This window comes from Silurus meridionalis, chromosome 27, assembly GCF_014805685.1.
Source record: "Silurus meridionalis isolate SWU-2019-XX chromosome 27, ASM1480568v1, whole genome shotgun sequence".
NCBI lineage: Eukaryota > Metazoa > Chordata > Actinopteri > Siluriformes > Siluridae > Silurus > Silurus meridionalis.
The window spans coordinates 15,895,122-15,908,199 of NC_060910.1; the positions used below are offsets into that span (position 1 = coordinate 15,895,122).

Here is a 13,078-nt window from a genome sequence, read left to right on the forward strand (position 1 = left end):
CTTTTATTTGTTATTTTGACTTGTAGGTTAATGCTAAAATTGTGTGTACTGAGGTGTAATAGATGTAAACATTTTCAATGCTTACCCTATCACACATGTGTGTACGGGTGTTATACATACGTGTAGGGTAAACATGAAAATAGTACATGAGAGATAACGTTGAGAAGTTGGTGTTGATTGTGCAATTACGCAAAGAACATCAACATCTTCAACAAATATGCTCATTGTTACTATCCGTAATTATATCCATTTGGCAGAGGCAACTTAAAATTATATATACAAGTTGCTTAAAAAGACCCAGAAATGGCAGATTGGTAGTGCTGGGATTTAAACTTATGATTTTCTCATGAGAAGTTCAACAGCTTGACCAACGAGTTACCAATAATTCATGAAATGTTGAGCAATTTTAGATGAGGTAGCCGTATATAAGCATAGACTGCGTTACATCATTTATTTGGAAAGCATTCATGTACAAAATTCTATTCTCATGAGGGGAAAATATCAATAGGCATTAACACTTTTGTCGATTCAAACTGAATTCCAAAAATTGTATTGGTGAACATTCCTAGTTGGGCCGTTGAAAAAAGGTTCTGCATATCCTGTAGCCCATGGTAAAAAAAAAAAATTAGGCTCAGTCTGCAATGCAGAGTACGATATAGATTGCAAACAAACATCTTTTTGGTGGGGTTTTTTTACATCCCAATCCCAATTCGCCAAAAGGGACATTGTGGTACATAGTCATATTTGACAAATGTTATCTATAAAATACACTAATGGTCAAATTTTTGGACACATAATGGTAATTCTTTATTTATGAAAAGTAAACGGAAAACATCTAAGTCCATATCAGGCAATAAAAAGTTTAAAAAATAACAGGTTCAAATGATATCAGTTGTAACTAATTCATTATGTGCGATTAGCTATATTACTTCATCACTCAATGAAGAACTTGCATGTTGTACAGTGTTTGCATCAGTCGTAGCATTTTCTGTGCTAAAACATGGGTATAATTCTTTTTTTTAACTTTCACCAGTTGCCACAAAGTAGTTTTTTTCTTTTTCAAAGCATTTTGAATCTGATATGCTAGCTAATCGCTAACTTGTTCAACTAGTCGGTGAACCATTAACTGTTAGATTTCCGTACAAATAGAACGCGCAATACAAAATGTTCGACGTTTGCCGAAACGGTTTCTTCAGACATTGGATTTTTCGGAATGTGGAGAATGTGAATCTGGAGCTTGTTGCAGATTCGAGCAGTTGATAGTGTTCCAATTTCTGGTCAAACTGAACGTATCCTCAGTAGTAGCAACAGGTTGGCTAGTTTTAAAAAGCTAAGGGATAAGTGAAAGAACATGAAATCATTCATATAATTTCAGTTATTGGAAGATTATATGAAGTTGACAATTGTCTAGATATTAATTTTGTATTTATGTGGAACTATGAAAAACATAGCTTACCTTTAAGTAGTGAGTATGGGACTGATTTCTTTCTAGCCCAGAGTGTTGACTTATAGTCTTGAACTGATTTCATTCTATCCAAAACTATAGACTTATAGATTTCAAGTATTGAAAATGGAACTGTTGACTTATAGACTTGAAGAATTGAGTATGGGACTGAATTCTTTCTAGCCCAGGCTGTAGACTAGCTAAATACACAGTGATTACACAGAACAAATACGGTTAACTAGATTCGATTTTCATTCGGACAAATAGCTTTCATCCTGACCCCCCCCCCAAATTTGCATTGAATGAGAAACTACATAGAATTAGCAAACATCAAATATACAATCAAAACAAAAAAGATCCGAATGGGAAGACACCGTTGTAAGTTTAGCGTTTTTAAAGTATTTTTTTTTAGGAGAGGATGACAAACATACATTGAAACAGGTACGCAGGTGTTTGATTGTTTAATGTGTATATGTGTGTGTCTGAGAGTTATCTAGTCATTGACAATTCATTGCTCAATTTTAATTGGTTGACAGTTTAGCTATTGATAAATATAAGTACATATCAGTATCACCACCAGCCACAATAGTGCTGTAATTTTTTTTACATTTTTTTTTTCTATTTTGGATAAATATTCATGATCACCACTGTAATATTGGGATCAGCTTACGAGAAGGTTTGTTTACAGTCATGCTTTATTGCACATCTTCACCTTTCCACCACTTGTCCTTTTGACCCCAAGTCATCTACTGTCAATAGAGCAGTCAGTCAAGCAGGAAAGGGTTTTGTTTTCTTGAAAAACCGTGTTAAAAGCTTGCAAAGGTGTTAAGATGGCAACTACGTAGTGATTGTGAAATGTTAATTTTCTTTTGTATTAGATGTGACACTAATTCCCAGATTTTAGGATCCACTTCAGAACACACACTCCAGCAGAGTTCCTGCTTCCTTCAACCAGAGGTTCAGAGCCACACCCACTATTCCTTCCCTGCTCCCTGCAGAGCGAGCTCTTGTGGGAAGGCAGATCGCCAGCGCTGTGGCCGGAGAGATGACCTACTGAACACACACACACACACACACACACACACACACACACACACACACACACACGTGTGTCCTGACAAGATGAAGGTGAGAAATTTAATGTAAAATTTGTATAATAATAATAATAATTTATATATATATATATATATATATATATATATATATATATATATATATATATATATATATATATATATATATAATGTCATATTATTATTATTATTATTTAATATATAATGTATTTTCTAGCTCAGATTTGCTGCTTGAGACATCTAAAGGAGAAGGGAATAAAAAAAAAATCTTTTGAGTTTCCCTTTGAGTTCTCCAGCAGGTTTTTTAAACGAACCTCTTAACCACTTAATGTTAATATTAGACACTTTTTGTATAATATGAATGTTAATTTGTTATTTAATTGTGCTTGCATTTCTGTTGAGACATTGAGAAAGTTATTATTTACATGTTTAAAGGTATAAAATCAAAATCATGTTCTTAAATATTGTAAATGACATTAAATTCTTCTTATTCCTCTTCCTTTTATTATTATAATATTTATTATTATTATTTTATTATTATTATTATTATTATTATTATTGTTTTGTTTTAGTTATTTATGATTTATGAATTTTTCATAAATTGGTGGGTTCTTCAAAGTCAGTTAAATTGCTAAAAATGTGTTCATCTTTATTCTGGATCAGTTACAGAGATCTGATGATGTGTTTTTCAGTAGTAAAGTTTAGTAGTCCAATGCCAAGAGGACAATAGACTGAATAAGCACCTTATAGACTGGCTTTTAAGACCAGTGGTTAAAACTGACTGATGGTGCAATAGTTAAAGAGGTGAAAGAGAATGATAAATGGTAAGCCACAATTAAAGGTGGCAATGAAGACCTCCTGAAGATGAAGAAGTAGCCACATTGTCCTAAGCAGACATTGGTTCAACAATATGTGTGTGCTTATCTGTTGGTCAGTCGGAGTTTACTGGTAGGTCACCAGACCCAGTAATGGTGTAATGGTCACCCAGGTCAGCAACGACTTACATGTGGATCATGACCAGATCTCCAAGCTGAATTTTTCCAATTGTGGACCTCTTTTTATATGTCAAGCAGTCAAAGCTGCTTAATCTGAAGATTTGGTTGAATTATTTAAGAGAGTCCAAGGCACTTTTCCGCACATCCTCAGCTACCACACTGCACTGCATACTATTCAAGGTTGAGAACCGGATGTAATAAGGATAGTGATATTTTGTGGGGTTTTCGGCTAAATATCAAGCTGTAGTCATAGATTATTCTTATGCTGAATAATCTATCCAATTTGATTTTAGTTTTTGCCTTCTCAGACCAACCCTGACCTTATCTTGGTACATGTCTACTTGTTACAGACCTGGCTAGAAAGTCTCGCTGCTGCTGTCCCTAGTGCTGATTCTGTGCCACCGTGGATTCTGACGTGGCAATATCTCTTTTTAAAACATTTTTTTTTGTAGATTCTGATTCTGAGCAATCAGTGTATGCCAACATTGATTTGCATGTAATTCTTATAATTATTTGCTGCTGTTGGTATTAATAATTACAGTGAGTCTTGTATACAGTGAATTTTTGTTTTCTTTTGAGTCTAAGACTCAGGGCAGAACATTCTATAAACTAAAGCTATGAGGCCAAGTTTGGTGTTTGTACAAATTGCCAGCATGTGGGAAGTCTACCTCTTCAGAGCTGTTCCATAAACATACATAAATGAAAGCTGTATGAGAGAAGGAAGACAGCCAAAAGGGTTTTATTGATTGCAAGGTTGGGGGTTCAAGCCCAGTATCAGCTTCAACTGAAACCCAAAAGCTTCAACTGTTGGGCTCTTGAGAAAGGTTCCAGGGGTACTGTATCCTGTCTGACCCCAGCTTCCTAATTTTCCTGTGCTGTAATGTACAAAAATGCTGTTTTGATATATGGTCAAAAGTACGTTCCCAAACAAGTCGTTCTTCCTTAAACAGATGCCGCAAAGAGTTTTCTGTGTATTTGCAATTTTTCCTTCACTGGAACTAAGAGCTCAAACCTGTTTTATCATGACAATTTTCTTGTACACAATGCAGTCTTCCAGAACACATCGTCTTTCAAGATTGGAGTAGAAGAATTTGAGTCTTTTGCTCAGTAGGTTATTATTACAGCAAAGAGGGACTGTCATGGTAATGCCATGTTCAACAAGCATCAATGGGTGTTATTGGTCAGATGGTCACATATACTAACTTTGCCCATATAGTCCATAAAGGTAATAAAGTAGTGCCATCATTTTTTCTAGTTATTCTTGCGTTTTTCTCATTATTCTAGTCATGGATCCAGACAACCTTTAATAAGCGGGAGTGTGTAAAGTTTTTACCAGCATCAAGAGAACATCACAGGTAGGTTTCTTGGTTGTGCACTATATCTGGCAAGTCATTTAGAGTTTGTTGAAATTGTATTACATTTTAATGGAAGCCTTTCCTGTATTTTCAGGTGTTTTCCTGTTTGCCATGTTTGCCAAAACCTAGTCCGGTATGAACCCTTTAATATTTCTTTTTTTAATTCCTAGTACAATCTGTCTGGAGGTTGAGCCATGTCAACTGTCTTCTATCTGATTGGATCGAAATATTTCACTACTTATTCGAGCAGCTTCTTCAGTCTGAGGGAATTCCACAAATTTGTATGCCCCAGGGTCTATACACTCTCCCCTTACTCTCTGTCTCTGGGCTCGTTACAGCCTAATGACTCCCCTTACTCCTGACTCCCCCTTGTCCCTTAATGAGCTTATACAGGGAGGGGATGATCGCCGACCCTCGAGCATACAACTTTATGGAATCCTGCTAGCTTCCCTCAGACTGAAGAAGCTGCATAAGATTAGGGAGAAATTTTTATTCAACCAGTTGACATGACTCAACTTCCAGATATCCACACCTGGATGATTGAGAATCTTCACAAACACTAAAAGAATCTGGTGATTTCTATGCTTTAATATACAAGTGCAGTTTTATTTATTGCATATGTTGTTTTTTTAAATTCTATTTATATGCTGTTGGATAAATCATAAAGATAGTAGATAAAACAAAAGCAGTATTTATGTACAGATTTCCATCTGTCGTTCTCTCAGGTGCTGCTGCGGGAGACTGATTGGCGAGCATTCAGAGCTCGACTCCAGTTCTTGGCTCCCTCTGTCTGAGGAAGAAGAGGTGTGGTGTGTTGTTCAGCACACCAAAACCAGCCCCACTGATGCATTCGGATCCATCGACTTCCAAGGCAGCAACAAGTGTTCTTGTCGTGCTAAGGTTCGCTAAGGACAGGAATGGATGTTGTTTGTTTGCTATCTTCAAACACAGACGTTCTACTGTACATAACTTTTTTATTTTTACAGTATGTGCGTCTGTCATGTGATGCCAAACCCGAGGAGCTTTGCTGTTTAATGTTGAGAGAATGGAATATGGCACACCCCAAGCTGCTAATATCAGTGCATGGAGGGACAGACAACTTTGCCTTACCCCCAAGAGTGGGGCAAGCATTTTGCAAGGGTCTCATTAAAGCTGCAGAGACTGCAGGAGCCTGGATCTTCACCGATGGCTTTAATACAGGTGTGCGTCTACTGACTTTCGTTTATGCGTGCATGTAATTGGGTTCATTTTCACTTTTCCTTGAATTAGGTGTCTCGATGTATGTTGGAGATGCTGTGAAAGCCTATGGTACATACGAGCGTAGAAAGAGAACCGTGATAGGGATTACACCATGGGGGCTAATTGAGAACCACACTGACCTCATCGGACTAGACGTGAGCTTTTTATTCCAACCTTACAATATTTACCTCATAACAATAATCCTGAGAAATGATACGTGACGTAGAATCACTCTTGTGTATTATTTATACCCCTCCGGTGCACCAGGTCCTGAGGCACTACCAGACTTTGGGGAATCCACTAAGTAAGCGCTCTAGTCTTAACGGCATGCACTCGCACTTCCTGTTAGTGGATGATGGAACTCTGGGTAAAGCTGGAGGTCAGCAGGAGCTGAGGAGAAAGGTGGAGAGGCATATCCACCGACAGAGGATCCACCCCAGTGAGTGTGTTTGTGTGCAGGTGTATAAACAGAAATCTTCTCTCTATGCAGGTTGCCTAAGGGTTTAACACTCGTAAAGTACAACACTCTGTTGTACTATTCTATAAGTTAAAGATAGTCCATGACTACAGGTGCATTACAGGATTTTAATGCATGATGGTATGACCACCCGACATAAAGAGCTTTTTCCTATTGTTCCCATAAATACCATAATCACGCGCGAGCATTTATGAGCTACCATCGATGTTTGTGTCACCGAATTTGATCTAAAAAGAAAAATAATAGTACATTTTTAGTAGTTCTTTTATATATGGTTTGTTGTACCTAGAATTCTCTCCACTGCAAATCATACATAGTAGTGTGATATGATTACATTTATTAAAAATGATTTTTATCAAGTTAAACTCACTTTATCGTAATCTTCTTCACGTTATGTTGATAAAATTCATCTGACACGAATGCAGGATTGTTACAAATGTATGCGATTTCTGATGTAAATTTCGTGTGGGTGTGTATTTCAGGGCTGGGTCAAAGAGTTCCACTGGTGTGTGTGGTGGTTGAGGGAGGTCCTGCAGTGCTCTCCACAGTGTTGGAGTACGTGAGCAGGTCTCCTCCCGTTCCAGTCATCGTGTTCGAGGGCACCGGCCGTGCCGCAGACCTGCTGTCTCTCATCCACAAGCAGACTGCAGCGGACAGGTGTGGTTTGAAAAAGAAAATGTCACCTTAAATAAAAATAAATAAATAATTGCAGTTTCACGTGGTATGAATCAAATTTGGGTGGATTCGAAAGTGGGTGGAGCTTAAAGCCTTCTTGGTTTCAGGTTGCAATGTTAGAGATGTTGTAATGGAGGTGGTAGCTCAGTGGTTAAGGCATCAGACTTTAAGAAAGAAGGTCATGAGTTTAAATGGCAGCACCACCAAGCTACCATTTCTGGGCCCTTGTGCAATCCTTAGTTGCTCAGTTGTAAGTCGCTCTGGATAAGGGCAGCTGGTGGTGGCCTCCCAGAATCAATCTAAGCATGAGGGCCTAGAGCGTGCCCCTCCAGTCTAACTGTCCATGATCTACTCATCTCACGGGGCAGCAGTGACTTGGTCTCATTTACTAACTGCTCTTGCCAGGGTTCGGTGCCTGGGCTCCTACCACTTGTTTTAGCAACTGGACCCCAGTCTCACAAAAAAAAACAATGCCTGCCTCTAAACCCAGGGTCTAGTGTGGATGTGTGGCCCATGAGGGATAGACGAGTGGGAAGGGACGTTTTTGCAGGCATTTGAGGGAGTTATACCAGAGAAGGGGAGTGGTAGCTCAGTGGATAAGGTGTTGGGTTACTGATTGGAAGGTTGGGGGTTCAAGCCACTGTATTGCCAAGCTGCCACTCTTGGGCCCTTGAGCAAGGCCCTTAATCCTCTGTGCTCCAGGGGCACCATATCATGGCTGACCCTGCGCTCTGACCCCAGCATCTGAGCAAGCTGGAATATGTAGAAAAAATTTCACTGTGCTGTAATGTATATGTGACAAATAAAGGCTATTCTTCTTCTTGTTCTTTAAAGATTAACCCCTTAGTCCACATTGATGTCAATGTTTTTATGCGTATCCATTATGTCTTGTCTCCAGCTCTGTTTTGTCATTGGTCTATTCCGTCCTCCGTTCTAGTATCCAAACTTGTTTTCATTCATCCTGAAAATTATTTTGTTTCTCTCTAATTTCCCACACACTAATACTCTCCTTTGTTTGTTCTTCTTTGTAGATTTTGGTCTTGTTTTTAGTTTTTACGTTATAATTTTGCCTATAAGTGTTGGTTGTTAAATAATTGACTTCTGCCTTTTTAACATTGAGAACTTTAGATTTACACGTTTATTAGATAAACCGTTCTCAACCCACATTTTCATTTTTCCACATTTGAACTGCTTTTAAGAGAAACACACTACGCCAGCCTAATAAATGAAAACAGCACAATGAGAATCCCTGACCATCACTGAACTGGATAAAGCGTGGTTTTATTTGTGTTTGTTCTTTTTTGTCCTATAGGGAGCTTGATGCGAATATGAAGGAGGATTTCCTGCAGCGCATCGAGAACGTATTTGGTGCAGCAAGAGCGAAGGCATATCAGCTCTTCACTCTGCTTAAACATTGCATGCAGCACAGAGAGGCGGTGAGTATGGACCTACTCAAAGCACCTTTTGGTTTTTAAACTATTAATTTTTACTCAGTTTAGCATTTGGGCTCATTGTGTCCCCATTCTCAACAAAACTCCACCCTTGGAGATAACCTGGCTTGTTGCGAACAGTATGGTTGAAGTTTTATCACCATAAACACATTATGATAGGGGTGTCTAAAAAATGACTAAAGGCTCATCCAAACATCAACATACTGTACATTCCCATACTGTAGCACAATTGTTCAAATGTGTTTTCTCAGTCACATTCAGACACTAACACTGAGGCTATATTTTCAGTTTTATATATATATATATATGTTAACTTTTGCATTTACATTTACGGCATTTAACAAACGCGCTTATACAGAGCGACGTACAAAAAGTGCTTTTAATCTCTAGCAATGAATAAATCACTGGTACGCAAGATCACAAATTTAATATAAGTATAATGCTTGAATTTTACAAAGCAAACTTGGAAAGTGCTAATTTAAGTGTTTCAGGAAGAGGTAGGTCTTCAGTCGTCGCTTGAAGATAGTCAGGGTTTCCACTGGTTTACTGGTTACAAACGTAGTGTACCAATAGCCTAAAACTCTGTTGGGAGGAATTATAGCACATTTTAAAAAAAGACATAAAACAAAAAGGGAAATAAGTGCTTATTTAGGTGTTACAGGAAGAGGTAGGTCTTCACTCATCATTTAAAGATAGGCAGTGACTCAGCTGTTCAGCAACTCAGAAATTAATTCCACCACCTCTGTGGCAGAACTTGGGAAAGTTAAACACAAGTCACACAGCTGTGTTTTCGATCATTTGCAGAGAATGAATTGCATTTAGAGAAGTGCATTCAGTTGCAGCAGTCCAGTCTCAAGATGACAAGAGCCTGAAAGAGTCGAGTCGAGTCAAGTCTATTTCTATACCGCTTTTCACAGCAGACATCTTAAAGCAGCTTTACAGAATTTAACGTTTAAGGTGAACGGTGTGTTTATCCCTGATGAGCAGCCATGGCGACTGTGACAGTCAAAAACTCTCTTCGATTTTTTGAGGAAAAAACCTTGAGAGGAACCAGACTCAAAAGAGGAACCCATCCTCATTTGGGTGACATCAAGAGTGTGATTATAGTCTTACAGTACTCTTATAAACAATACAGAACTCTGGAGAGTGAGAACTAACTCTACAGTCTTATAAAGTAATTTGAGATTATGGAACCAGGAGCTACTAAACAACTCATAAAATAGCCCAACACTTGCGATCCTCATAGATCCAACATCAGCTTCTCCATGCTAGAGCCTTTAAACACTCAAAAAGTTCCAGTGTCCAAACTCCACATGAGCACCCGAGCAGGTTGTGTGAACAAAAATGGCTAAATCCTTCTGATGTTGTAGAGAAGAAACCTGCAAGAGTTAGCAACATGTAAGGACAGCTGATTATCCGTCGTTACTCCGAGGTTGCAAGCAGTGGTTGAAGGGGAGATCAGAGATTTTGGCAGGGATATTGCAAGATCAGGTTCAGGTTTGAACTGTTCTACATGAACTGTTCTACATCTGATCTCATGATCTACATATTTCCCAGGATATCTGCCAAGAAAGAAATAATACACATTGACTTTTGCACCATTAAACGTATAGAAATTAAATGTGTATATATTTTTTTCACTTTCTTCTTGAGTATAGGTTTGTATGGAAGACCATTTTCATCACATAAAAATGTTTTTTTTGCAACTTTTTCCTGTAATTCTAACATTAGTTTTCTCAAATTGGACTTAATTTACTGCAATTCTTTTTTCTCAATCGGGCAGCATCACTCTCTCTGACCCTAACCGCGAAAGTAGATCAGATTGACGATTTGACCATAAAGTTAGTGAGGAATATTTCTGACACAATCCCAGTAATTTGAAATAATCCAAATTATCTTTCATCTTATAAATGAGGGTAAACAGACAGATACTAGAAAATGATTACAAAAGCACTTTTTAGTTTCATTAACAATTGTGATATGCTGATGTCACATCCTGAAACACATGGGTTTAGTGTTTTGACTCTTTTTTTTTTACTTTTCTAGCTTCAAGGCTTTGAATCATTTCTGTTTACGTGTATAAATGCCCAGACATCTTATTACAACCTTGCGTCTACCACTTCTCTTTATCTGTTTACCTTCTATTGTTTCCTGTCTGCTTTCTTTCTTTCTTTTCTTATTTTGTTTATTAATATGCAACACTTGTTGTGTCTGCGTGTCTGACTTCTCTACAAGGTCGTATCTCTGTCATACCGTGTCCTTTTTTCTCCCCTGTCGTTCCTACCAGTGCTACAGGTTCAAATATTCCAGGGTTGTTCAGAAAATCACATTGATTCTCAATACTAATGTCGATGTGAATACAAATTTTGATTTCATATCTGTAATGAGTGACTTGAAAACGTATGTACTGAAGCAACAGATCAACACGTCTCATGTTTCATCACACACTTCTCAGATTCACTGTTTCTCGTGCTTTATCATTGTTTTTGCTTGCCCCACCCCTTACCTTTTGATAGCGAATCTGTGTGTGTTGGTAAATAGTAGCTGTTGTTGGGGATGCCTGATGTGTATCTGGTTCAGTTATGAATGCAGGTGTCTACATATACATCATAGCAGAATACCTGGTTTCAAGAAACTTGCTGAGTTTTCAGCAACCGTTAGAAAAAACGCTGTATATTAATGTCTCTGTGAGTTTTTGTTATACTATCCATCCAGTCATAAGAGTCATGAACAGAAAAATGGCTGAAATGGAACAAAAAAGCACCAATTGCATTTATTTCATTGACTGCACTTGCTATCTATTTTATTAGGAACCCGTGCTTTTTTTTATCAGCCAATCGTTTTGCAGCACCACTAGACATTCGATTTTGAAGATACAGGTTAAATTCTTTAGAATAGAGACAGATTTTGTGGCATGGTTGGTGGTGTCAGGATTGGTTTGAGTATTTCACTCAAGAAACTGCTGTACTTTTACCATCTTATGAAGAAAACAAAATCCTAGGTTCTTTCTTCAGTCATTAGCTGTCTAGTAGTGATCTAACATTCTACTGTTGTAGGTCACCTACCTGAAATTGTGGCATTAGTTTTCTTCTCATTTAGAATAAAAATTTTCTTTTTTTTCTCATTAGTAAAAAATTAGGCTGCAGACCGTCCAATCATTGGATTGTTGTATGTAAACTCTAGAGATTTGAACTTTAGAAATTTCCAAGAGATTCTAAAATACCCAATACAGCCCATTTGGCACGATTCATTAAACTCACAGAGGTATGAATTTTGATGTTTAATGTGAGGAGTTACTGAAGCTCCACACGATTGGCTGGAAATCTGCACAAACAAGCAGATTTCTAGATCTTTTTAATAAAGTGAATCGTCGGTGTATATGCAATAACACAATTTGTTTTAAACAAAGTCCTCTTGGAAAAAATAAACATTAACAGTTGCACTGCAATAATGTTAATGATAAAAGATTTGGTTGACATATAATTTAACTTTTTTGTTTGTTTGTTTGTTTTTAGATCACCATTTTTGACTCAGAATCAGAGGACCATGTGGAAGCAGATGTGGCTATTTTGACGGCTTCACTAAGAGGTATAAGAAACATAGTTTCTTATACCATTATACCATTATTGGCAAAACTATGCAAACAGCCTTTTATCTGGTTTACCTACTCATCCTGATGTTATCTCATAATGCATTTTGTTTCTAGGCACCCCGGAAGAGCAATTGAGTGTAACGTTGGCCTGGGACCGAGCTGACATTGCTCAGCAACATGTACTGGTCTACGGACACCACTGGAAGGTGCAGTATGATACACAGCATATGATGTAATAATAGCGTCATGTGATAAGGGTTGTACTTATATAATGCCGGTGTGGTGGATTTGAAGGTGGGGGCCCTGGAACATGCCATGCTGAACGCTTTGCTGATGGACCGTGTCAGTTTTGTAAAGCTGCTCATTGAGAAAGGCGTGACTATGAAGCACTTCCTGACAGTGTCTCGCCTGGAGGAGCTCTATAACATGGTAACGCATTTGCTACAGTTAATTAGTCTGTATAGGCTCCATAGACTGTTTATCTAGACGTAAATAGTGACAGTTCAGGGTTATTGCATCGCTGTAGAATTGGATTAACTAGTATAAAGTGATAAATGGTGTCTGATGAAAATGTATTTCCATTTTTAGATGCTACTCATGCCAGACTCGATCATGGTAATTCACAAATCGAATGATTTATCGGTTTGAAAAGAACTGACACTACTGTAGACACACCATGTAAATCTAAGGAAGGCCATGTTGTGTACTCTCATTTTCAGAATTCATTATAAATGTATATATAATTTACTTATATATTATTTAAATAAAAATATTAA

The 13,078-nt window shown here is 37.8% G+C and overlaps 1 protein-coding gene across 7 annotated transcripts in view; it reads left to right on the plus strand.

Moving 5' to 3' along the window:
• The window catches only part of trpm6 (transient receptor potential cation channel, subfamily M, member 6), a 31,190-nt gene that overhangs the window by 562 nt on the left and 17,550 nt on the right, over window positions 1-13,078 (plus strand). For 3 of the 7 annotated variants that reach the window (XR_006924714.1, XM_046841889.1, XM_046841890.1), the window contains exons 1-12: window positions 2-2,572; window positions 4,797-4,867; window positions 4,944-5,000; window positions 5,593-5,767; window positions 5,854-6,067; window positions 6,137-6,261; window positions 6,374-6,545; window positions 7,067-7,241; window positions 8,572-8,695; window positions 12,226-12,298; window positions 12,417-12,508; window positions 12,597-12,731. Coding sequence is in view for 6 of the 7 variants with exons in the window: in XM_046841889.1 (XP_046697845.1) it covers window positions 2,300-2,572; window positions 4,797-4,867; window positions 4,944-5,000; window positions 5,593-5,767; window positions 5,854-6,067; window positions 6,137-6,261; window positions 6,374-6,545; window positions 7,067-7,241; window positions 8,572-8,695; window positions 12,226-12,298; window positions 12,417-12,508; window positions 12,597-12,731 (1,686 nt within the window). In the remaining variant the exon portion in view is untranslated. Of the gene's footprint in view, window position 1; window positions 2,573-4,796; window positions 4,868-4,943; window positions 5,001-5,592; window positions 5,768-5,853; window positions 6,068-6,136; window positions 6,262-6,373; window positions 6,546-7,066; window positions 7,242-8,571; window positions 8,696-12,225; window positions 12,299-12,416; window positions 12,509-12,596; window positions 12,732-12,890; window positions 12,970-13,078 lie in introns of those variants that run through there. The other 4 variants (XM_046841891.1, XM_046841888.1, XM_046841886.1 and 1 more) reach the window with 4 other exon arrangements.